This window comes from Cladophialophora psammophila, assembly GCF_000585535.1.
Source record: "Cladophialophora psammophila CBS 110553 chromosome Unknown aczJe-supercont1.2, whole genome shotgun sequence".
NCBI classification, from domain to species: domain Eukaryota; kingdom Fungi; phylum Ascomycota; class Eurotiomycetes; order Chaetothyriales; family Herpotrichiellaceae; genus Cladophialophora; species Cladophialophora psammophila.
The window spans coordinates 365,389-390,268 of NW_006912923.1; the positions used below are offsets into that span (position 1 = coordinate 365,389).

Below are 24,880 nucleotides of genomic sequence, written 5' to 3' on the forward strand. Positions count from 1 at the left end.
GTCATCGTCTTCCACCACTCCAGTCGCTCGTTTCTTACCGCCTCATTCCCGTCTGCTTCCCGCTGCATCTGAGAAGACGGCAGTCTTCCCATTGATCCGTATACTCTGGGAATGAGGCAAACTCGCATGATTCGGCTCCAGAAACCAGCAGCGCCCCGATCCGCTGGCTTCGACCACTTTGGGTATCTACCTGGTTATTCTGACGCACTTATGACTGTTGTTAATATCAATCGGCCACTGAAACTGAACAGGCGGAGCCTCTATCAGACTCCTAGAAGGTTCTGAATCTTGTAATCCTTCAGAGTTGCACCACCTTTACGGGCCCAAGGCTGTGTTGGGTAGCAAAATAACTTTGCACAGTGGAATCATATACTGCAATTTGCTAAGACTCGGTGTTGCCCCAAACTCGATGAGTTTGGCTTTCTTGCTACCACTAAAAAAAAATCAACATGGATCTGAGGCCTTGTGAGTTTGGTCAGAGCCTGGTCTTCCATTTCCAATTTGACTCATCAAGGATTCACAGCGTTATGGCTACTGGACCGGTGAAGATAGCGGATGGGAGGTCATCGAGAATCCCACTCACAACTATCACAATTTGTTGAGGAATTAGGAATTGGGTTTTGATCCTGGAGAGGCATTCCATCTGCAGTGGACTCTCCGAGCTAACGTTTGCGCTTTTTTGTGGCTTCGTTCGTGTGTTGCTGTGGTTTACTAGGGCCTGATCTCTGATCTTTGCGGACAGGACCTATTATCTCGAGAGACCAATAATGACTCATAGCTTCCAGACCGTATGAGACGTCATTTTCAACACGGTACGAAGGACACACGCAGGTGTAACAGAACGCAAAGAACGTGCTCAACGAAACCCAAGTCGAGGTCCACGAGGCTTTGGCATGGCGGGCAGACCCCTGCGAGAATAGAATTGGAAATTGCGGTGGCCCAACATAAACCCCGGACGGCAATTTCCTGCCCCGGCCGCACCACGTTTGGCACCGTCACTGACAGCCTGATGCCACCAACGCCGCAGGGACCATGGGATTGATGAGGCCTCGAGGCTGTAGTGGGGCTCTTGTTGATGTTCACAATACCTAGGCGTCTCTAAGCCAGACGCCAGATGTTTCGAAAGGTTGACTGAAAACACTTGTGGCTGCGGAGACAAGGGAGATCTCGGCATGGACAAGACCGGGCGCTCAAACAAAAGAGAATACTGGCGCCCGGAGATTGGTAGCTGCTCTTGTTTGATGTCTGACTTCTAAAATCACTTTCCCTATTACATACCTGCAACAATTGCTTCTTGGGTACGAGGTAGTGTCCAGCGTACCCAGCACTGCCATTTTTGCACCCAGTGGAGGTGGACAAAGGTGGAGCAACGCGGTGCAATTGATGACCGACCCATCTCTACAATATTAGCCGAAATCCTAGCTCTGAATAGTGCACAAAAGAAGTGGATAGTGTCTGACAGACCCCATTCTCTTTGTGGATCGCGCAGCACACGGGCTCGACGGCCCTCTGAGCCGGCGGGGCAGCCTAAGGGAGGAATAGATCGCGAAGAAAAAAAAAAAACACCCCAAAACTCGTCCTACTCAAGTAGCAGCTCGGTAGTTCTAAAAGCGCATAAAGGGCTCAGACGAAGAGGAAACCAGCTCGACGTTTGTCCTAGGTGGTAGTTGACCTTTCTTCTTTTCCTTTCCCTTATGAAATCCGGGATATGGAATACCGGGTACTGGGTATACTGCTCAGATTGATAATGAAAAATGCTGTTCTAACGCACGGAGTGTAGCCTTGTGTGAGAGGATGTTGGCCAGGCTAGGGCAGATTCCACCAATACTGCCTTGTGGTGCGAGTTTCTCCCGGCTCCAATCTTAGTGGTGGAAGAGTTCCCCAGCCCTGTCGGATTGTTTTCTGCAAGATAACAGCGTCACACCCAAAGAGGGTTTGTTCTGTCGACTTTGCCCAGCCGAGGAGCGCGGGAGGGTTGAAGCAGTCGAGAGTACCAAGGGATTGTGCCCGTAGATGGGGATACATAGTACATATGTAGATGGCTGATAGTGGTATCATGATTGTGGAAGAGTGCTCGGTACCTATGTACCTACAGTACTTAGGTGGGTATGTCAACGTCTGTTCAGTAAGAGAAGAGCTACTTATCTCCCCCCGCCGGCAGTCTTTCCCTTCTGGTCACCATGCAAAATAACTGCCGACTGGCTGGACAATCCAGCACGGCCTACGTACCGAGTACAAGGCCTAGACTGCCTATCAGTGGCATGTCCAGGTGGCAGTAGAGGCGATAGGGCCTGCGGGAGGCACCTAAGACCCCTAATAGAGGCATAGTGAGAGGAGGCAGAGGTGCCCTTGATTGGCCTCGGCGTCCTGTCGTCTCCCGCGCCCGCACTTGCGCACCACCACTGCCACCTCCTCTCCAGCTTTCAATTGTCCTCCCATCAGTGCCATCTTTCCGACCTTCCACGGCTTCGACGCCTTCGATCCATGACGCCGTTATCCTTCTCTGCATTGTAGATCCCTTCTTGGTGCGCACGCCCCATTCCTTTATGGGGTGGTTGGCTGCCCGTGGACTCAGCATTCCTTCCGCTCGTTCTTGTTTCTGTTTCTTTTCCTGTACCTTTCCTTGCTGCTTTGCTACGATCTCACCTATCTCCATCATCTTATGTCCTGGCCGATATATTCCCCGGAATGCAGATCTTGGGGTTTCACCCGCTGTTCGAATGAAGTTGAATTGAAATCCTCGACTCTGCGAATGACGTCTTAGCATTCTCCGTCTCACTCCTCCTCGTCACGCCAGTCGTCAGCTTATACATCGAGTCTACGATCGTTGTCATAATCATGTCCAGCTCCCAGTTCGCCGCTCAGCAGGATATTGCGTCTGCGCCTCCAGAAACCAATGCTTCAATCCCGCCACGAAAGAGGAGGAAACGTGCGCCTGCTGCTGGAGCAGCTGCGGACTGTTTCACCTGCACAAGTCGCAGTGTTGATTGCGACCGTCGGAGACCCTACTGCTCCAGATGCTTGGATGATGGGAAAGACTGCGCTGGCTACAAGACTCAATTGACCTGGGGGAATGGAGTGGCAAGCAGGGGCAAGCTGCGTGGCCTTTCACTGCCCATTGCTGGCACACAGAAGCTTTCGTCGCCCAGTTCACCACCGAGGCCAAAGAGGACACCGGTGCCGCCGCCGCCACCCCCGCCGCGTCCACCACAGCTGCATCACATTCTCAATGCTGCTCCAGAAGTCCTATCCGCATCCACTCCGGCTGTGCGATCCCCAGAATCTTCTACCACCGGCAATGCGCCCTTCCACTTTGGTCCACCCCATCCTCCAATTCCACCCTCTTATGCCGCGACTCCGAATTCGTGGAGCCCCCAACCAGAACTCCCCGGTATCAAAACAGCGCTGGGAGTGTGTCTGTATCCAGCTCCTTCATGGGCTGCCCATGAGGTACCTACCGGTGCTGGTCTCAGGCGGCCCAGTGCTGCATACAGCGGGAGCGACCGAGTGTCCCCCATGTCTCACTCTCCTCGTTCTCCCGATTCGGCATACTTTGGACGAATCTTGAACCATAACCCGCCTGGTATAACAGCGACTTTGCCTACGTATCCTGAGTCCCCTCAAGTTACCCCCTCATTTGGTGGGTCATATCCCGATCACGGGCAGTTTCCCATTTACCAGAGACAGGACGAGTCCGCCCGGGTCCTTCTACCCCAAGAAGTGGAACTAGCCCCCGCCCAACTCGTCGACGAAGCTGCTAATGAAGAGGTCGAGGAAGTTCTTCGAAATCCATACGAAAACGAATGTGCCATTGTTGAAGATGAGTCCATAGTAGGCTTTTCCCGGTGGTCGCTCCACGACTACAGCCTTTTGCTCTCGCCTTTTGCAGGTGTAACAGCTATCGGAGCAACGCCACGGATGCAATACCTCATACAATATTATACTGAGGTCATCTCGCCCGTAATTGTTGCGTTCGATGGTCCTTCAAATCCGTATCGGACACAAATTCTGCGGCTAGCTGGAAGGAGCGAAACTCTCCAGCATGCGATCGCCGCATTGGCGGCGAGTAACCTGAGACAACGGCGCGAAACAGGGCTATCTACGGGCAAAACTGATCCGGCGAGGCGGTCCTCTATGGCACATCTCACCCTCACGAAGGAACAGTGGCATGAAACGGGCTTGTTGACTCCGCAGGAGCAAGCACGTGAGGAATCAATGCATAAAGGGATTGCCATTCAATCCCTAAACATGCAGCTTGCCAATCCCATTCAACGAATGGACGATTCGATTCTGGCCACACTACTTATCTTGTGTCTGTTCCATATCTGCGACTCAGGGGTTGCTAAGTTCCGGACACAGTTCGCTGGAGTCAAGAAACTCCTCTCGCTGCGCAAGAATGATCCAGGCTTGAATACGAAGGAGGCGAAATGGTTTACACGGATGTTTACCTGGTTTGATGCAATGACTGCTACAGTCAACGATCGTGAGGGGCAGCTTCAGGGCTACCATTTGGACGTGTCCGCCGTTTCCGATGAGGAATGGGCATTGGAGAATCTTGCGGGTTGTGATGGGCACTTGTTCAAGATCATCGCCAAATTAGGCAGGCTAAATGTGTTGAGCCAAGGTAAATCTGTCGAAGAGTATCCTACCATTGTTTCTCGACCACCGCCAACGATCCCATCCGCACTGAATTTTGACTATAGCAAATTTGATGGCAATGGATGGATGCGGATCACGGAGGACGAGGAATTGTTCTCCAGCAAAGTATCCCAACCCGACGTGAAGACGCAGTTCTGGCGAGAATGGAGGGAAATTCGACAGTCATTGTTGGCTTGGCAGCTGGATACTACCATCTTCGACTACCCGAACCCTAGAGCGCCCTATTTGACCGGCGAGCAGCACGTGGATCTCGGCAATATATCTGAGTCCTTCAGGTATTCTGCACTGCTATACACGGAACGCCTAGCCCATCCACAAGCTCCCAGTACGGACTCAGCCATACGCGATTTGGTCCAAGTATGCCTCAAGTACATCAAAGCCGTCAAGTCGGACGTATATCTTCTCTGGCCGTTGTTCATCACAGGTAGCGAGTGCGTGGATGACCTTGATCGTGAGGTGATTCGCCAACGGTGTCTGGATATTCAAAAAGACAGTGGGTTTCTCAACAACAAGAGCTGTTTGGAGCTTTTGGAAAAGGTGTGGCGCAATTACGATGATAAGAAGAAACGACATGTGGCTGACAGTGAGCGCGGGAATTCCGAGAGAGATGTGGATGACGAAACTGGCTTCAGGTTCACGACTATCATGAAAATGGAGAACAACCAGGGCGAGTATATTGTCGTCTGATCAGGATATATAGGATTTGGAAAAGCCGAGGAAGCTCGCCGGGCCAGACGCAACTGGTCGTGATATACAGGAGAAGATTTGGGACACTCCTGACGAAGGGATGATGATATATGCTCATAATTGGTTGATGTATAGTACGAAAAGTTTTTCGAGGCTTCATCTACAGCTGTATATCCTTTACTAGTGTCAGTGGTGGACAGTATGAGGACAAAATGCGACGTTCACCGAAATATAGTCGAAGTCATAACAATATGATTTACCACTATCGGTCCATGAGTTTCCACATTCAAAGCCCCATCTCCAGGACATGCAAGGCTGAGCATTTTAGTTCCTGATTGGCTGACCACACAACGATGGACTTCCCGCATACTAACTTCATTCTTCTTTCTGTTCCTTCGCACCTCTTCATCCTCCCCCCCGTTCCGGATTGTCAACATGTCCAACTCCAACCCTCCCTCCGGTACCTCGACGCCGCGCGCATTCACTGCGCAGTCCGCCACCGCGGAGGACCTACTCAAATCGCAAACGGTCGGCTTAGTGAACTTGGCGGACTTTCGCAAGAGAAGGGCAGATGTGTTGGAATTGAAAGAGAAAGAGGCGAGAGAAAGGACTGGAACGAGGACACCGGAGAGTGATGGGTGAGTTGTGTGGCTCGTTTGCGCTGAGATTGTGGTCGTCCACTACCTTTTATTTCTTCGCTTTGCAGATTTTCTTCTTAGAGGGTTGCGAGAGTGGGGCTAATTTGCAAAGCACAGTGCGGCGGCGACACGAAAGACTGATCACGACGGACCTCCGAGTAAGAAGTTGAAGAAGAAAAAAGCTGCAGCGAAAGGGCTTCTATCCTTTGGAGGCGACGAAGACGAAGACGCAGATGGCGGAAGCGCGGTCTCGACGCCCGCGGCGCGAAGCCTCAGGACGTCCGCCGAACCGTCGCCTGAACCATCCGCGATTACTCGAAAATTAACGCCCAACCCAAAGTCAACACTCCCTCCACCCAGGGCAATCACAAAAGCCGCCTTGGCCGCCGACGCTCTGGAGCGAGAAAGACTCCGGAAGGAATTTCTTGAGATCCAAGAACGGGTGAAGGAGACAGAGATTGAGATTCCCTTTGTGTTTTACGAAGCTGGGGCGAATGTTCCAGGCGGGAGCGTGAAAGTGAAAAAGGGCGATCATGTGTGGTTGTTCTTGGACAGGTGCAGAAAAGTCGGCGCTGAACTCGGCGTCTCTGGGTCTGGCTCGGCATCTGGTGCTGGTGGGAGTGCCGCGCAGAAGAAGAGCAGGGAGGACTCGAAGAAACAGTGGGCGCGCGTGGGCGTAGACGACTTGATGCTCGTAAGAGGCGAAGTCATAGTACCGCATCACTATGAGTTCTACTATTTTATTGCAAACAAGATTCCCGATCCGAGCAGAGAAGGGAAGTTGCTGTTCGAGTACTCGGGAACAGCAGACGTCAGGAATACCAGCCCGGGCGGACAAGATGGCGAAAACATTGGCCTGTTAAGGGTGCCCAGAAAGAAGCAAGAGACGTTGGAAGGGCAGAATGACGATCCGACGTTGACCAAAGTCGTGGATCGGAGGTGGTACGAGAGGAACAAGCACATCTATCCGGCAAGTGTATGGAAAGAGTTCAAGCCTGGGATGGACTTTGAGGAGATCGCTAAGGGAGGCAGAAGAGATCCGCAGGGCAATGCCTTTTTCTTTGGCTGAACTGGACTCGGTTCTGAGGACGATATTCTCTGCGGAGATGGTGGATGCTGGATGGAAGCAATTAGGAATGGGACTCGCCAGAGTGAATATCACATGGAAGATGAGCTGGGCCTTGCGGAGACTCAAGACAGGAGGCAGGTGCGGACAAGGCTGGTGGGCTGACGGGCAAGGCTGATTGGGCAAGGCTGAGCTTCAAGGTCGTTCTGTCTTGGGCTGGACAAGAAAGTAGCCGACCACCTCCCTCCTCCCTCCTCCCACCTGCTGATTTTCTGACACACGGTCTCTGCCGCCTCTCCTCTGCCCGTCTCTCATCCCGCCGCGATTCAACCACTTGCCAGATCTCCTCTTTTTAAGCCGAAGCAATGGACCAGCACCTCCGGTGCAACAGCCAACATGGGGGCAGTTGTCGAACTGCGCTCACGACAGAAGCGATTGTCACAACTTGCGCGCATGTTCTCCTGATAATCACCTTGCCATCGTCATTCTGACATCTTCCAGGCACATCTTTTGCGTCCCCTGTGCCGAAAAGACTGGCTTATCTACCGCACCTCGGGACCAGCGTCGCTGTCCGGTCTGCAAAACCGACCTACCAAATGCCCATGACGCCGTCCGCAATCTGGTGAACCCCCCCGAGGACTTCAAGACCAGCGTCCTCTGTGGCCTTGACCCTGCGACTATCATGGAATGTACTCAGAGGGCGCTTTCGTTCTGGACATACCAGAATGCTCAGGAACAGTGACGTTGAACGCATTTGTCCATTGTGTGACTCTTCTGATAAGAGTGACAGTGCATATCAGCAACACATTGCCAGAAACCTGATGCAGAGGTACCACCAGCTCAATGCAGAAGTTGAAAGGATTGTTAATGATGCCAATACTCGAATCCAAGCTCTAGAGACGCAAAATCAGGGTACAACGTGCAAATTATGTCCGCTGAGAAAAAGCCCACTGACCTCTGCGAAGAACTCACTGCTGATCGACATTCAATGGACCAAAAATATGCTCAGCTTTTCGATCAGTATCAGGAAAAGAGCAAGAAGCAGGCACAGACTCAGAAGCTCTACGATATTCTGAAGCAGAAAGTCATGTTGGAGAAAATGCAACCACTCGCTGACGACGACGTGGCTCAGACGTTACAATCCATGGATGCCTTACCACATACCAAGAAGGAGCAGCCCATTATTGCCTCAAGACAAGCGGTTTATCCACCAGAGCCTCTCAACATTCCACAAAGGTCAATTCCTGACTACGGCCGACTGCAAGAAGGACCAGGCCGACTCCATCCTCATCAGAGATCCGGGAGTAGCGTCAGCGGCAGCGAGCAGAGAGGCATGCTGCCACCGGAGAGACCGCGGATATCTAGAATATGTACGTGGCCAAAGGTGACCGGTCTATTTCTACTAACCCGTCATAGCAAATCTGGTGACTACTTCAGGAACGCCTCTGCAACGAGTAGCCTTACCGGCTCACTCTCGTCTGGGTGTCAACCAAGCCGGCGTTCCAGCGACAGGGTCGCGTTCTCAGCTTCCGGCTAGCCATCACCTGCCAGGCTGGTCTCGTCGTCAGAACAACCACTCTAGCAAAGTCAAACATACAACCCGAAACTACAGTCCAATTATTTCAGGCATGAAAGTCGGTCGAGCAGGGACCTCTGGATCCCTAGGCTTGGGGCCAAGGTTCAGTGAATATGCTGTTATGCCTGACCCCCTCGGCGCGCACTGAAGGCTGACGGCAAATGGACAAAATCTTGTATCCGCCGCGGCAGAGTATGGATCAAACAGGTTCGGCTGTGCCGTATTCGGCGGGCTATGCTTGAGCTCAGATAAGGTGCGAAGTGCTACGACCGAGACAAGCAAGTCATACAAAGTTCTCCTGGCAAACGTCGAAGTTGTTCTTTCCGTGGAGCCGGCAAGTTGTTGCTCCTGCATTTGGCCTCCATCTCGGTTATTCACCACAAAGGCACGATCCATCGAAGAATCTGGCGCATTCCTATCTCTGCAGCGGCCGTCGATTGGTTTCACGAGTGTTGCGCCAACATAAGCTCGTCATCGTTCCATAAATGGCGCCTTCCACGAATGCTGTCGTGGAGTGACAACAAGGCTTTGGGCAGGAAATCATAGCCAGCGACAGGACGCAGCGATCGAGAGTTTCAGCCCCAATTCAAAACTATCTTCAGTCCGTTGCGCCATCAAAGCTCGCTTACAGGCTCCTCTTCGTGCCGATGTGGTGATGGCGGATGTTGTCAAGGTAGATTCAATGGATATAAATGGGAAATGTTTTGATCGGCTGGTTTCATTCGGAGGCAAGATTACGAACCTTGAGTGTGAAACAGTTCCACAGAGGCCAACAGGGATTGGTCTCCAAGTCATTTTCAACAATCCGATCTTGTTGTCCTCGTTCTGGATAGGAAAGACTACCCCAGGCTTGCCGAACTCGCAGCTATTATTCCTGATGTCGAACCATGGCCTGGCTGGAACCCTCCTACTCAACCTTGGTCCGTATGGACATAGCCTTTCGCCATCAAGGATCTTCCCGTTTGATGTCACAATCTGCGGCCACAGATACAACGACTTGCACCTATAGAATCCCCTCTGGCTTCGTACATTGAATGCGAATGGAAGGAACCGGTGGATGCGATGAGCTGGGGAGAGTGTGACTCGTCAGGGCAAGATCAAGATCTGCAACCAGAGCCCGGTCCAAATTCTGAGAGGGCATCGGAGAGAAAGCCTATAGAATAATTCGTCGAATGAATAGGCCACAGGTTGAAAATCAGAGATCTTCCCCGGCCGATGTGAAGAATGCCACACACGATTGCAGCTTTTGCCGGAGATATGTTCCTTCTCGAGCGATTTGATACGAGCTGTAGTACAGTTATTGGAAAGCGACGCATCTCCTGAACCATTGCTGGTGGATTTGCACGGGCTACATGGCTCTGGTCTGATGGTATGCTCGAGATGTGCTTGGAAACGTCGACTTGGTACGTCTCGCTCAGCATTTGTCTCTAGGAATATGGCCGAATAACCCCGCTCTGTCGAGAGTGCTCTGAGAATCCTTCAGCGGAGCTCTACAAATTCAAAGCAGCTATTATCTCTGCTCATCACGCACTGCGATGTTCTATATGCTCATCTAGTTGCAACGCAAGTTGAACGAGGCCTCTAACATCTATCCCGAAAACGCTCCGTCTGAGGCCACAGAGGTAGGCGATCCTAGTAGTTTATATGGCCGCACCTTTTTTCCCATGTACAAAAAGACAGGCACCGACTTGTCAAGACTTGGAGTGGTATACCTGAGGAAGAACAAGACCAAAGAATCTACTGTCTCTGGACGTCCCGTTTGGGACACATTCCGTGCAGGACGATCATGATCGCGTAACCGACCAATTGTCTCTGAACGGTGACCGTGCGTGCACTCGAGGTTGCAGTGGCCAGAGCATCAATATCCAAGTGATATCAATGTCCAGCGATAGACATCCACACAACTCGACGCGGGGTTTGAAGATGGGGCGCTTGGACGATGGAGCTCTTTGGCTCTTGCTCTTTGCATTTGAGCCCGCTCGAGAAGATCCGAGACGATCAATCTGCAGGACGAACCTATGAAGATGTGTGCATTGGCTTGGGGACTGTAGTACTAGCTCGCGACAGAAGCACAATCTATCTGTCGTACAGAGCGTTAACGAGGCTGCGTCTCACGTGGACCGTACCTACTTTACTTTAGGAATCCGATATTGATATTAATACCTACCTGTATCAGCGAAAGGGCTTCTACCCACTCTTTCCCCCCTTCTTCCTCCGTCTCCGTCTTCCGTCCTCTCCTGCTCCTCCTGTTTGTTTGGTATCACCGTCCTCTCTTCCCCTCTCCTCCTCTCTCCAGTCCAGTCCAGTCTAATCTAATCCCACCATCTATCTACCTCCTCAATCTGGGACTGAGACTCAGATATAGACTGAAACCGGGATCTAGGTCGGGCGTGAGGCAGTGGCCGAGGCAGGGAGACTAAGATTAATCGGCCCCTTTAGTTTATTCCGCGGATCGTAGTGCTTCTTCAGCGCGAACAGGTTCGGGAGGTGCTCGGCGAAGACCTAGGTAAATGGAGATTGTCAGATGTTGGGGGAAAAGGTGAGAATGGGAGAGTGGGTACGGGATCGAAGACCGTTTTCCCTCAACCCATCAATCAATCCACCGACCTACTGATCGGTCGGTTGGTCGATATGTGGGCGGAAGGATCTCGGATCTCGGGTTCCCAGACCTCCTCTGACTCTGGCTCTGCCTTCCAGAGGGCTTCCTGAAGGGATTGCATTTTTCGATTTGAAGACAGTTTGTCGGGAAACCTTGCCCGACGACACAGGTAGGGATGGAGTCTCGAAGGGGGGAAAATGGAGGGAAGGTGGTACTATCTGTTGCTAGACGCTTTTGGGACAGGAGGGGGGGTGTGGTGATGAATGAATCTAGGTCTGAAGGTACGGCATATACTCACGTCTTTCAGGTCGTGATACTCCTCCAGCGCATTCGGCGCATATCGGACAGGCTCGCCGCCCTCTTGTTGTCCGAGTATCATCACCGGCGCGTCCAGACAAAGCCGTCGCGCAGCTGCAAGGCCGTCGTCGTCATTGTCATGTTCTTCTTCTGTGCCTTTGCCGGCGGCATCGGCGTCGCACCCCGCCGCGCAGATGATTGTGTTTTTCATCCCCTTTGGCCTCGGCCAGGCCGACCCAGAAGGACCGCTCGCCGAGTCCCGCGTACACAGGCATTCAAATACAAGTTGTGCGCTGTTGGCTATCGCTCCGCCGGACGCCGCGCCGACGCGGTCGAGCCAGCTCACTGCATTGAGGATGGTTTTCTCAGTAAGTGTCGTGACGGTCAGGGGCTGCCAGTATGTTTTGAATCGGCCTTTGAGGGAGGTGACTTGTTCTGTAATTGTTCCTCCACCCCAGAACAAGACGCCAGGTGGAGGGGTTATGTTAGCTTTTTCCTCTCTCTCCCGGTTTCCATATGTACCTGTAGAGTTTTGTTTTCTTTGGCTGCATGCTTGGGTGTCCGTCTGTCTGCTGTGGAGCTCATAGCCCTCACTGCTAGACCCTGACATGGGTTGGGAAGAGTTACAACGTACCATGCATCTGTGAGACGCCCCGGAGATTGGTGACCTTGGTCATGTCCACCGCACCGGGGATCGCGAGCGCCCATTTGAATCCTTCCTCAGACCTTCCGTGCTCCTCGCCCAGGGAGTCGAATGCTTGTAAGATGAACAGGTCCTCCGTGGCGCCCATGTGCGCCGCTTGTTCTTTCCTCACCACATACAAGTCCATGGAGACTTGTGGGGCGAGGGTGGTCTCGGAGAGGGCGTTCATGGCCGCAATGCCCCTCACGACAAGAGGGAGCTGGCGGCGCGGGATGATGATGGGCCCGGCGTAAATGTCCTGGGGCACTGAATAGGCACGGAGTTTGAACCTGGTGACGACGCAGAAACTGGCTCCGGCGCCTCGCAAAGCCCACAACAGGTCAGGTTCGTGCGAGGCCCAGAGGACGGTCCCGTCCATCTTGACGACCTCGGCGTCGAGCATGTTGTCCGGGTCGGAAGTGTTGCCATACTGGCGGGCGAGCCAGGAGAAGCCGGCCGAGAGGATGCTCCCTCCGATCCCGAGGGCTGGTGTTCGTGCGGCGATCACTGTTCTCGTAAGACGGACACAATCTTCAGTCAGCCTGGAACCAGCTCATGTGGAAGGGGAGATTCCCAACTTTAATACATACCGTGATGATCTGGAGCCTCCCTCTCCATCTTGTTATAATAATCTCTCCATAGCTGTCCCGCGCCTAGTGTCAAAACCTCATTCTCCTTATCATAGTCAAATTCGTCAAAGGACTCCATATTAATGACCACGTCCCTCGCCGACGCCGAGCCGTACCCGGAGCTGCGGACGGCCATGTCTAGGTCAGTGTTTGATAGGTATCGTAGAACCTTTGAGAGAGATTGTGTTGAACTGGGCCGGACAACGAGGCGCGGATAGAGGTTCTTTTGAGCCGCCCATGTTGAAGTGTGCGACTCGTAAAGCTCTGATGACGGTAGTATGACTTCCGACTTGGAGAGCAGCGATCGAAGATGCTCCAGTTGTTCAGTTACGGAGTCTGCCATCGCCATAGATGTTTTCTCCAACACGTTGTTAAAAAGCTAGGTAAGGGTTGGGCTCGAGCGAAGATGAACGCAGAAATGGGCTCTGATAGTTCTCTTTGGATTTTCCTGAAGTTTTGTCGCGAGTTCAGGAAGGGCCTGAAAGGAACCGACATTGTGAGAAAGCTGACCCTTTGATTGTTATTGACAAGAAGACTAAATAAACTCTCGGTAGCAAGGCCCGCGGTCATTTTTGACCTCTGTGTTTGTAGAACTGCATGATTACAGCTCGTCGAGCCCAAAAGATCTGTGGGAGAACGAGCGTAACGAACGATGTGGGTGTTCATGAGCTCGACAAGCAGTTCAAGTGTCCCAAAAGGGCACTTCGAATTGTAAGTTTTGTAGAAGGCCATCTAAAGAGTCTCCATTGGGAGCTTGTCGCGCTCCGTTTTCTGTTACGTTGGGGCCTAGACTTTGCGCAACAAATTGTAGAATGGCCGGCCTGATCAGCTTACTCACTAAGAAGCTCGTTCCCGACAAGATATTGGGTTGACTTTACGTATTAGACGAGGCTATTGCCGAGGGGAAAATGCCTTATGTGGCCAACATCATCCAAAGTCGGGGCATTGCCTGGAGAGGGAACAAAGGGTGTGGGTGGATACAGCCTTGGAAGTGCACAAGGCTGAGATCGTTCAGGAGTCAGACCAAACGGCAACAAAGTAACTTTGAGCAATACACTCCTTTGGAATAGGGTGCTTTCTTTGTTGATACATGAGACTTAGTCTCGCTTCTTAGACCGCAAGCCGGGTAAGACCAAATCTTTTGATAAAGCCGGTCCCAACCTCAGGATATGGCTGTTGCGATGCCTTCTGATGAGCCAGCTCAACATATTACTGCGCGGTGTTAGAATTTCTACCTTGTTTCTCGGCGCAATTCGTTAGGCCTTAGAGTGGTAGCTTCTAAACCGTGGTAGCAAATCTGAAAATCGCCGACCCATATAGGCGCAGCGATCTATGAAGTTCTTTCGCCGTGTCTGAACCGCTTCGTCAATGCGTGCATAGTAGAGCTGGAAGCAAGCAGGGCGGTAGGACGACACAGCAAGTCGTGATCAGTGGTGGACGGGTGAGTCCGGATGACGAAACTGTCGCTACCAATTTCTCCTCCCGCCTTTTCCTCTTCCACGGCCACCAAATCCACCACCACCTCCGCCTTGATCGAATCCACCGCCTACTCCACCCCCACCCCCGGCAAATGAAGCAGAAGGCCCAGTAGGAGGCTGTGGCTGGCCCATCATCGCCGCTCCTCCACTTGCCATGAATTGCATGAACTGAGAAGGGTCCATACTCGTCGGATCCAGACCCTGGGATGTCATTGCCGCGAACATTTGCTGCATCTGCGCTTCATTGGGCATCGCCATTTGTGACATATCTGCTGCGGGCGCACCTGGCATGGGGGGCATTCCTGGTATGCCACCTCCCGGAATACCTTCTACAAATGCTTTCATTTGTTCTGCTTGCTGTGTGATCTCTTTCACTTCTTTGGGCATTTGTTGCTGCTTGAGGCAATATGATGCCCATGTAAATTCGTCAAATCCGTAGTTGAAGTAATCTGTTATATCTGCACCGGGCTTGCGCCACGGCTTGGAAGATTCCGAGGGAAAGTCAACGTCAAAGTCTGTGGATATGATGGGCTTGCCCGTGGCTGGGTGTACGGGATTCCCGTTCGGATCGATCTTGGACGTATGTCGAGCCGGGTAGTCGGTGCCAGGGCGTTCATTGGGGGGTTGGGATCCGCCTCTTGCATCTGCGGCCGTTCCTGCTTTCATTGCTGGGGTTGGAGTCGATGACGATTTCCGTATATCTGCCCCAGCTTGTCCAAGTCCAGGTAATCGCCTTGTCTGCGAACCTGGTGCTGAGCTTGGCTCCGTCTTTGGTTCATCTTTCACGTCAATGATGAAGTCGACATCATCCTGAGTGCAGTCAGCCTCTCGCGATCTCTGATTCCTGAGGTATATTTCATACCTCGTCGTCTTCCTCCTCAACTTCCTCGCCCTCCTCTTCGTCGTCCTCAGCATCCTCCATCTTCACCTCACCCTGGTTCGTATGTCCGTTCGCCTCGTCGTGCTCCGGGTAAATATCATCTTCGTCCGAGTCCATCATCTTGTCAATCGAACAATGCTCTTTGAAGGTGGGGAAAGGGTGGGCTGGAGGTTGGTATTTGGCTGGGAATTGATGAAGCGCAGGATGTTTGCCTTGTTTGCTTAATTTGCGCTGCGGCTTGGAAAGTTTGCGGCATTTCCTGTCCAATCATTATCGGAGCTCGATCGAGGAAAGTCTACCGAGTAACGAGCGGATGGTTCGAGAAAAAAGTCCCCGGAAACCTTTCAAAAGTGATCATCTGTTTACTTGTTACAGACCTTTGCGTGAATCTGCTCTCCCATACCATAGTTGATCCAGTTTCCCGCTGAGCCTTTCCAATCACGTCAAGATGGTGAGTTCTTTTCCCTCTAGGAGAAGCTTCGAAAGCTTCTGTTGCGACGCAGTTCCTCGCAAATTCAGTCGATTGACAAACACCTCTACAGACTACCGCACTCAAGAGCATCCGATCCCTCGTCCCTCTTCTCGACCGCGTTCTAGTCCAGCGAATCAAGGCCGAGTCAAGAACAGCTGCTGGTATCTATCTCCCCGAGAGCAGCGTCAAGGAGTTGAACGAAGCAAAGGTGTTGGCTGTGGGACCCGGTGGATTCGACAAGGAGGGAAGGAGAATGGCAATGAGCGTCAAGGAGGGGGACAAGGTTTTGATTCCTCAGTACGGCGGAAGCCCCGTGAAAGTGGGAGACGAGGAATACCATTTGTTCCGAGATCACGAGTATGTCCGAATTGTAGGTTTGTCAAGGATGCATCTTTATGCTAACGGTATCAAGGCTCCTCGCAAAGATCAACGAATAAAGGCAGCTCCGATACCTCCCAATGCCAGAGTCCGGCTCCTCAGACAAGCCCAATTTGCTGCTCCACGAGCATTGAAAGCACAGACTCTACATATGTACACCATGTATCATCATCGCAGTACTCCTGCGTATCAACATCAAGCTTGCGATCGTCCGACATGAGGCAATGCGGAAGGAAAAATTTTCAGTTCCAGCACGAGCGAAAAGCGCCAGGAGTCTGTTGTGCATTTTTGCATATACCTTGTGTAGATTCGAAAGTGGTACCAATATATTTGCCTTCTCCGCTCATCATGCATTTCCTCACGTAGCACTGCTACCCCCTTGGCCGTGACTTTGACCGGTTCTCCTCTCGGCTCCCTGCAGAAGCGCCAGTATTTCCTCCCTGCTTTCCAGTGCTTGGAATATCCCTGACCTCCAATTCTCGACCAATAACTTCTCTAAAATCTAGTCCGGAATCCCCCAACATCTCCCTCTCATGCTGCCACACGACGTCCATACATTCTCTCCACAACTTCCCTTGCTTCTCGATTGCACTCAACTGCCTCACTAGTAGTGTGTTAAACGTCTCCAAATGCATATCCGCCCATTTAACACACGCGCTGATCGTCAACGGCGAAAAGGCAGCTTGATAGATAAGCACAGTGTTTTTCACAACAGTGAAATACACGTAGGAGATGGAGAAGACATAGCGGTGCAGATCGCCTTCGAAAACGCATTGTCGGGCTCGTTTGGTCAGTGTCTCACTTCGAGCGTTCAGGTAAGCTTCTCTTGCGCGGTCCTCAAATCCAAGGCGGATGAGATAGCCGACCTTGCGTTTCGTGGCTTCCATGAAAGACGGGGTCTCGACCAATTCTCGACTGAGCACCGTGGCGAGCTTGCCGGCGCGCTCGTCAACTTTGACGATGATCAACTCTTGCGCAATCGAATTACCCTTCAAGCTCTTGGCGATCTTGCGCAGTTTCTCAACCTTTTCGACGGCTTCGTTGAAGCGTTGTAGGGAGATTTCAATGTCCAAATCGTCGATTTGTCCCTCAACCCAGCGAAAATTCTGTTGCCGGCCGTCCACCTCGATGAGGATGTCGGGCTTCTCCTTGGAGGAGTTGATGCTCTCGATGATTTCGGGATTTTTTGCCGACGCCGGATCGCGAGCTGCGAAGTAGTTGAGACTTTCGGTTTGGAGAGGCTTGCTTTGCTCTTCCTGTGTTTTGGCGGCTTTTCGGACATCTTCGGTTGCTTTTCTGAGCGCCATCAAGAGAGCCCCTTTGGCCTTTTCGTCACGCTTCTCGTGTCTGTAGGTGAGCGACCGCCCACCAGATCTGATCGCCAGTGCAGAAGCAATAGCTTTTTCCTCAGCTGGTGTCCCGGCCCCGCCATTTGCCACATTGGCCGCCATGTCGATGATTTCAATGTCCTGGAGCGGCCAGCATTCCTCTGCGACCAGTTTAGTAGGGGCGGGACCTTGTTGAGGTGAGTTAGGGTCTACCCTCTTGCGCTTCTTGGACGCAACAAGAAGATGATCGTTCAAAAGCACAATATGGACCGGCCGCTTTGGTTTCCAAGTGGCCGAGTCCAGCTCGATCCAGGTGCCCGTTTCTGCTACGATATGGCGGCCAGGTACAGCGGGCAAGAACTTTTGAGATTTCTCGATATTCTTCCATAGTGCTTGTAGCTGGATATTCCACATCTGCTCCAAATTTGCGACCGAAGTCCTATTCGTATTTCTTCTGGGTAGGGAGCTGCCATTGAGCTCGGGTGATAAAGGGCTGCTTGCAGAGCCTGTGTTCCCCGTTCCCAGTGTGCCGGTCAGCTCCGACATGAGACCCTGTAGGATGGCCATCTCAGCCTTTAACTTCTCCGCCTCTTTGCTGATCTTGATGAATTGTGTTCGGTTCTGATAGACGCTTTGCTGGAGCTCTTGAGAGTTGCGGTTCTTCAGCCGCTGCAAATTGTTCTGATATGCTTGAATATCTTGTTCTGAGGCATTGGAGAGGAGCTCGGTAACATAACGTTCATGTTGAAGGTTCGGGTCTCGAAGGGCGTCATTGTCGACGACAAGTGGCCGTGAGGTCGATCCTGCTCCCGGCCGACGCGGAGAACCACCTCCAGAACGGCGCTTGAGGGTGCCAGGACCAGGGAGGGAGGGGACAGCTGGGGCTGCAGCGTTGCTAAAGTTGGGGAGTTGGTTATATCTTGTCGAGTACCGGCGTTTGACAAGGTCGGATGTCTCGGTGGGAGCATCACGTTCTCGCGGTACAGTCAGGGTGTTAGCAGACTTGTTCTGCGAGGGGAGTCCTGGTCTGCCGATGCCTGGGCCTGAGGCATTCTGAGGTGCACTGATGGTTGGGCGGTCCTTGCGTTTCTTCCTCAACGTGAGACCTCTTGGATCCATCGCGATGATTCAACAGGAGACGAGTGTAGCCGAAGAGGCGTGGCAGGAGAGTGATTCAGAGCCTGGCGCGGGAGAGCGGACCTGCTCGGATATCACTCCGTCTTGAGAGGAGGGTGGCACCAAGTCATTTATTGATTGAGTATGCTGAGGTTGGGAGACTGCAAGCAACACATCCTCGTAGCCTACAAGCTCAGAACAAGGTACGAGGTACTCCAGAAAATGACACCGAGCGCACTTTGCTGAATCCATGAGAAGAACAGGCTGCTTTACAGGTGTGGTTACTAGCGCTTTTGCTGGAATTCATAACCCCCCACTAAACCCGCTATAGTGCATAAGTTCATAGTCTAATACTAACGATAATATGTACGTTTAGGTAGTCTTTATTCTGTGTTGATTTGCCTAGGCAGTGTTTTGTCCTTTACTATCTTTCGACTTTCCCCTTATTGTGTGAGGCGCCGCCTTAGATGGCCATCTTTGCCTGAAGCGCCAACGCCCCTTGAGGCAAGTCAACCGAACGAGACAACTTTACCGGGTAGGGATAAGGCTGAGTCAGGTCACGTGAACTATTAAAGAGGAAAGAAGTAGCTCGCATTCCGGACTCCGTACGGGGTGGAATGATACAGTAGAAACCGAGTCCTCCGTTCTGTAGCTACTAGCGGCCTTTCCCTGCCTGTTTTTGCAGGCTCACTTACAGGACCACGCGGCCTACTAGGGAATCCATTAGTCTAGCTGTTTTCCGCTCGGGATTTTGTTTGGCGCACAACGGCTGAAGAAGGATAATGACGCCTCTCCCTGACATCACGCTTTTTAGCGAAAGCTCAGCATGCATAAATGTCTCATCGTCGCTGTTCTGGCTGCGATCCTGGTACATACGGTAGGAAGTACTGGGTAGCCAGTAATGTACTACCGAGTAATGAACGGAGAAATAGTGGATGTAACTCGGGAGGCCCGCACCTTCCGCATCGGCATTAGGCCTTCTTGGCCCCCACAAAAAGATAACCTTAACTGGCCTTAAGCCACAACCATCGTCCCTTGGCAAGTTACCCACTTGCCCCCTTTTGGAGACAACAGCCTGTCGAGCATGTATAGTCGAATGATGATTGTCTGAGATTGCATCTGGCCAATGATTCGGGCAGAAAGCCTCGTAAAAGAAAGATCGGGGTTGCCATGCTAATGCCCATGCTACCATCCATGCAAACATTGAGGCTAAGTTCTTGCCTTGCCCTGATGCAGCGACTCAATCTCGTCCCCCATTCGCCCGTCGCGAACGCCTATCTATGCAGCTCTCGCGGGCGTAGATAGAGCTTGGAGTGCTTATCGCCCTCTAAGCTCAATGCTTGGTTGTCCTTTATCTTGGGCGACTCTACCCTCGTGGCTGAACTCCTCTGACCTTCACCTTTTCTCTTGAATTTCTAGAAAACCTTGGAACGCGACCTCGTGGAAGTGCCAAGATGAGCACCGGGAAAGAGAGTCTCTCTCTGCAGGATCCAGAGAAGGTGGCCAAGGCTGGTGATGTCGAACCGGCCAGTTTGGGCGAGCATTTGCGTGGGCGCCAATTCAGCGTCGATGCCCACGATGTAGCCATTATCGAAACCGATCAAGGCAAACTGCACCGGAATCTGCAAGGGAGGCATATGCAAATGATTGCCATGTGAGTCTCCTTTGCTAAATGGTTTCTCCTCTGAAAGGCACACCTGAATGTCGAGTTTTGACACTCTTTCGTCACTCGACACCCAATCCCCCTTTCGTCTCGAAGACTTGTACCAATGAAGACGCTGATTTGACTACAGCGGCGGCGCTATTGGCGCAGGTCTCTTCATCGGAAGTGGTGGTGCTTTTCAGACTGGAGGTCCTGGCGCCGTACTGATCGGTTTCATGATCATCGGTGAGTGCCAGACGATTCAACTTTCCATTGACAATTCTAATGTTTCATAACAGGTGGTATGATGTACGATTCACGAATTCCTGGTGACTGGTTTCCCGTGGCAATATTCTAACCATCATATGTAGATACCTCATGATGCAAGCGCTGGCCGAACTGGCTGTCATGTACCCCATCAATGGAGCATTTACCATGTACATCTGCAGATTCATTGACCCTTCGTGGGGATTTGCCTGTGGATGGGAGTACGGCATTGGTTGGCTCACTGTGCTTCCTTTTGAAATTTCGGCAGCTTGCAATGTAAGAATGATCCCGGGCATGCTTGATCAGATCTGACGCCAACAAGATCATACACTATTGGACAGCTGTAGAGAACGTCAACGACTGCGCTTGGATCATACCACTGCTGTTCCTCCTTACCGTCATCCAGTACTTTGGAGTACGAGGCTATGGAGAGGTGGGTGATCACACATATCGACGATCAGTATTCGCTACTTACCAGCTTAGGTCGAGTTTGTCCTCAGCGCAATGAAAGTCATTGCCTGCATTGGATTTATGATATTGGGAATCATCATCGACTGTGGCGGTGTACCAACCGATCATAGAGGCTACATCGGGGCCAGATACTGGTACGGATATTTTTGTGCGATTTTCCCGACACATACTGACTGGACGGACTTACACTAGGCATCACCCATACTCTGCATTCCTCAATGGCTTCCATGGATTCTGTACCGTCTTTGTCACAGCCTCGTTTGCCTTTGGCGGAACCGAACTCACTGGACTAGCTGCTGCCGAGACTCGGGACCCTAGGAGGGAAATTCCCAAGGCTTCGAGGCAGGTTGTCTGGCGCATTTGCATCTTCTACATCATCAATCTCTTCCTTGTTGGCCTGATTGTCCCTGCAAACAGTCCGCTCTACAGCGGTGAGGGAGCCGAAAGTCGGCACTCACCGTTTGTGATTGCTATCCAACTTGCAGGCATCAAAGCACTCCCGTCCATCTTCAACGCCATGATTTTGATTTCTGTGATGAGCGTTGCCAACTCGTGCACGTTTGCCTCGACCCGAACCTTTCAAGCGCTGGCTCAACATGGTAAGCCTTTCGACATTCAGGCCCAACAAAATCCCTGACGCTGATTGCTGCGAATAGGTATGGGCCCAAAGTTATTCGCCTACGTCGATAAGAAGGGACGTCCCCTTGTCGTCACCATCCTTCAACTGCTTTTCGGATGTTTGGCGTTCCTCAATCTGGATAAGACCGGAGGAGGCAACGTCTTCAACTGGCTCCTAGCCCTGTCCGGTCTCTCTTCGTTCTTCATTTTCGGCAGCATCGCGGTAGCCCACATCCGCTTCCGGGCCGCATGGTAAGATGGTCCCAGCCCTCTTTCAAAAACGTCAGTGTTTCAACTCCGCTCTAAATCTACATTTCGCAGGAAATACAACGGCCACAGCGTCGAGGAACTCCCCTTCAAAGCCGCGTTCGGCATCTACGGCTCTTACGTCTGCGCCATCATGAACTTCGTCTGCTTGGCCGCCCAGTTCTACGTCGCCCTCTACCCGGTCGGCGGGCCCTATCTGAACGCCAACCTCTTCTTCCAAGCCTACCTTGCAGGCCCGTTCCTCCTTTTCCTGTACGTCCTCTGGAAGGGCTATTCCTGGTTCAAGGTCAAGGAACACCGTCCGTTGTACGTCAAGATCAAGGATATCGACATCTACACGGGTATGCGCGAGGGACAGGCCGAGCTCATCAGTGGGCCGGGAGTCACGGAGGAACAGCGGAGGGAAAGCATCGTCGAGATTCAGGCGGAGCAGAAGAAGGGCGTCATGGATTGGACAAAGGCTGCCGTCAGAGCTGTATTCTGATTCCATCTCGGTTTCGTCAATACTAACTGCACTCTGGAACCCCTCAAATTGAGGCGGATCAAGGGTTTGAACCTTGGAGAGGGCAGGAGGTCAATGAAAACGACAGGGTCTTCTTAAGTCTTATCAAGATAGCCCAGAGAAGGCGTAGTCCACGATGAGGAAAAAGAGATACCGGCCGGGGGTCGAAAGCATTCAGAAGATTGCGAAAAACATACATACTCACATGCATACATATGCATATCTTCTCAGGCTGAGGATTTTAAATCCATTGTTCGAATTCAACAAAGATATTTCGCTCCTCCCAATTTTGGGTGCCGGATCGCATTCGTCACTTCCCTATCCCCCAAGGCCCTCCCTGGGCCTGGGGCATCGCCCTCGTGCTCACAAAATCCACCAAGTCAAAGAAAGCCTTCTTGTAGCTCCTCGCCTGCGTCGTCCTGTTGACGGCCTGCAGACCAAAATGCGCGCCGTAGTCGCCAAACTCCCAATTATCCGCGAAGCTCCACGCAAAGGCGCCCACGACGGGCACGCCGTCCTCCCATATCGATTTCAGGACTTCGGTCATGTACGAGAGGTAGTAGATGGAGCGGGGCGTGTCGTAGAGTTGGTCGCTCAACGCGGTTTTCTCAGCCTCGGCGAAGACGGGGAACCCAAATTCCGTGATCACGATGGGGCTGTGGAACGTGTTGTACAGGTACGAGAGGTACAGGCGCAGGTAGCGCGGCGCGATGTAGACGTAGGATTGCGAGCGGTAGCCGATGTTCCACCCCGTGGTGGTCAGTGTGCTTTGATTGACGCAGTAGGGAAAGTATGTGCTCGACGTGTTGGAGCAGCATTCGAGGATCGAGTCGGTGGAATTCATCACTGGTGGAGACACCACGGTCGCCTGTTCGAAACTCTTGTTAGCTCACAGCAGTGATACTGACGGCATCATAGGCCAAACGCTGAACGAGTGTGCTCGCAAAATGAGAAGGGGACTTACAGTGTATGGGTCAATGCCGAGAAAATCGGCGGTGCCATTGATATATGCCAGATCCTCTGAATTGAGAGGCACGTAATCTGGAACCGTCCGCTTGTAGCTTTCCGGATAGTCCAGTCCCAGGAATATCGGGTGACAGAACATGCCAAGTTGGAACGAGTTGAAATGATCGGCTGCGTAGACGTCGCTTGGATTGGCGGGATCACGCGGCACGCCAAAGTTGTCGTTGAATTTGAGGGAGATCTTCCCCGTCCCCTTGATCGATTCTTTGTAGAAATGATAAACCTGGGCATGAGCCTTGATCACATGGTCGACCGACAAGCCGTTGAAGGCATATATGAACGGCTCATTGAACGTGAACCAAATGGGCACGCGGTCTGCATAGTGCGTCATAACAATCTTTGCATAATTCACGTAGGCCTCGACGAACGTCTCGTTCTGATAGCCGCCGTTTGAATAGCCGATCAAAGGCTTCGCCTGGGCGGCCGAGAAGTTCGCGGCAAAGAACTGTGCTGGAGTATCGAAATGGAGAATGGTGACCACGGGGATCATGCCTTTCTCGAGCACAAAGTCGATCAGGTCAGAGTAGTGGTCGAGTCCCTGCTGATTGACAGGAGTTCCCGGTAGCGCAAAGGGCAGGATTCGACTCCACGCAAGACTGAAGGAATAGTACTTGACGCCCATCGAGGCCAGCCTTTCAATTTCCTGCTTGTAGTAGTAATAGTTTTCGTTTGTGGCGTAGTCCTTTGGTCGATCGTCCTGGATCAAGATGTCCATGAGCGAAGGGGATTTGCCTTCGTCAGCCGTGGCCCCTTCGATTTGAGCGGCAGACCCTGCAACACCAAATTGGAAATCGGCCGGGAAGTAATAGCAATCGGTCGGTCCGAAGTAGTCCGGAGGAGGCAGAACGAGCTCACTCGTTGGGATCGGAGTTGGTGAGACGGTGGTGCTGAAGACTGATGTCTCGGTGAAATTGGGAGGATTGGCGACTTCCATAACGCGGTCCACGCAGCATTTCCGTAGGGATTGTCTGTGTCCGTGGCCGAGACTGTGGCGTTAGGATCCCACTTGCCCCAGGTTGTGTAAGAAAGCGAGGAGATGAGGCTTGTGAGTGAGGCCGCGGGTGGCGCATACGTGGTGGTAGGGCCTGGCTGGACTGATGTGGCGGTCCGTACTGTCTCGGTCATGGAATATGCAAACGTAGAGTATGGCGAGTATGTGGGCTGGGAGTAGGATGGTGTGGCCGTGCATTGAGGCCTTGCTGATGTGCCTGCTGCTGGGATATAGATTTGTTGTGCAATGGCCGAGCCCAGCACAAATAGCAACAGAGCTATCCAGGGTGCCATATTGGATGAGTAGGGAGCTTTCGATTTGCTTCGCACACTCTTGGAGCCATGGTGGACGTCAAGGGCATTTGTATCTGCCTGGGCGACCAAGTTTGTGGTCTTGAGGCGGTGGTTGTTAGCAATCGTGCTGAACACAGCAAAGAGATTGCCGCCGCAGTGTAACCTTCTCCGCAACGAGCTGGCAAGACTGGGGCCCCGGATCCGGATTTTTCTGATCCAACAGCAACGACGTCGTCATGGTCAAGAGTACTTGGTGGACTCGCCCTGTCTTCAGCCGAAAAGGAGGAAGGCCGACTTGGGCTTTGCTCCACGTGTTGGGGC

At 52.3% G+C, this 24,880-nt stretch overlaps 9 protein-coding genes across 9 annotated transcripts; 5 read left to right on the forward strand and 4 right to left on the reverse strand.

Annotated features, from left to right (window-relative positions):
* Positions 1-2,838: 2,838 nt before the first annotated feature.
* A1O5_01442 (uncharacterized protein) lies at positions 2,839-5,346 on the forward strand (the record flags this gene model as incomplete). Its single annotated transcript, XM_007742059.1, has 1 exon — positions 2,839-5,346. One exon carries the CDS (start codon positions 2,839-2,841, stop codon positions 5,344-5,346), a length of 2,508 nt encoding a protein of 835 aa, XP_007740249.1.
* A 435-nt stretch (positions 5,347-5,781) lies between these two features.
* A1O5_01443 (uncharacterized protein) lies at positions 5,782-7,053 on the forward strand (the record flags this gene model as incomplete). Its single annotated transcript, XM_007742060.1, has 2 exons — positions 5,782-5,984; positions 6,102-7,053. 2 exons carry the CDS (start codon positions 5,782-5,784, stop codon positions 7,051-7,053), a joined length of 1,155 nt encoding a protein of 384 aa, XP_007740250.1.
* Positions 7,054-7,446: 393 nt separating this feature from the next.
* On the forward strand, positions 7,447-8,774 carry A1O5_01444 (uncharacterized protein; the record flags this gene model as incomplete). Its single annotated transcript, XM_007742061.1, has 5 exons — positions 7,447-7,505; positions 7,552-7,788; positions 7,841-7,962; positions 8,016-8,420; positions 8,467-8,774. The coding sequence occupies 5 exons, from the start codon at positions 7,447-7,449 to the stop codon at positions 8,772-8,774; spliced, it is 1,131 nt and encodes a 376-aa protein (XP_007740251.1).
* A 2,665-nt stretch (positions 8,775-11,439) lies between these two features.
* A1O5_01445 (uncharacterized protein) lies at positions 11,440-13,176 on the reverse strand (the record flags this gene model as incomplete). Its single annotated transcript, XM_007742062.1, has 3 exons — positions 11,440-12,044; positions 12,157-12,711; positions 12,795-13,176. 3 exons carry the CDS (start codon positions 13,174-13,176, stop codon positions 11,440-11,442), a joined length of 1,542 nt encoding a protein of 513 aa, XP_007740252.1.
* Positions 13,177-14,299: 1,123 nt separating this feature from the next.
* On the reverse strand, positions 14,300-15,311 carry A1O5_01446 (uncharacterized protein; the record flags this gene model as incomplete). The annotated part of the gene is made up of 2 exons (XM_007742063.1): positions 14,300-15,121; positions 15,174-15,311. The coding sequence occupies 2 exons, from the start codon at positions 15,309-15,311 to the stop codon at positions 14,300-14,302; spliced, it is 960 nt and encodes a 319-aa protein (XP_007740253.1).
* Positions 15,312-15,639: 328 nt separating this feature from the next.
* Positions 15,640-16,100, forward strand: A1O5_01447 (hsp10-like protein; the record flags this gene model as incomplete). The annotated part of the gene is made up of 3 exons (XM_007742064.1): positions 15,640-15,642; positions 15,734-16,020; positions 16,076-16,100. The coding sequence occupies 3 exons, from the start codon at positions 15,640-15,642 to the stop codon at positions 16,098-16,100; spliced, it is 315 nt and encodes a 104-aa protein (XP_007740254.1).
* Positions 16,101-16,412: 312 nt separating this feature from the next.
* On the reverse strand, positions 16,413-18,488 carry A1O5_01448 (uncharacterized protein; the record flags this gene model as incomplete). The annotated part of the gene is made up of 1 exon (XM_007742065.1): positions 16,413-18,488. The coding sequence occupies one exon, from the start codon at positions 18,486-18,488 to the stop codon at positions 16,413-16,415; it is 2,076 nt and encodes a 691-aa protein (XP_007740255.1).
* A 1,451-nt stretch (positions 18,489-19,939) lies between these two features.
* Positions 19,940-22,234, forward strand: A1O5_01449 (uncharacterized protein; the record flags this gene model as incomplete). The annotated part of the gene is made up of 9 exons (XM_007742066.1): positions 19,940-20,139; positions 20,279-20,373; positions 20,427-20,436; positions 20,499-20,670; positions 20,717-20,827; positions 20,878-20,999; positions 21,058-21,464; positions 21,522-21,735; positions 21,805-22,234. The coding sequence occupies 9 exons, from the start codon at positions 19,940-19,942 to the stop codon at positions 22,232-22,234; spliced, it is 1,761 nt and encodes a 586-aa protein (XP_007740256.1).
* A 328-nt stretch (positions 22,235-22,562) lies between these two features.
* Positions 22,563-24,559, reverse strand: A1O5_01450 (beta-glucosidase; the record flags this gene model as incomplete). Its single annotated transcript, XM_007742067.1, has 3 exons — positions 22,563-23,120; positions 23,217-24,261; positions 24,348-24,559. 3 exons carry the CDS (start codon positions 24,557-24,559, stop codon positions 22,563-22,565), a joined length of 1,815 nt encoding a protein of 604 aa, XP_007740257.1.
* Between the last annotated feature and the right edge of the window lie 321 nt (positions 24,560-24,880).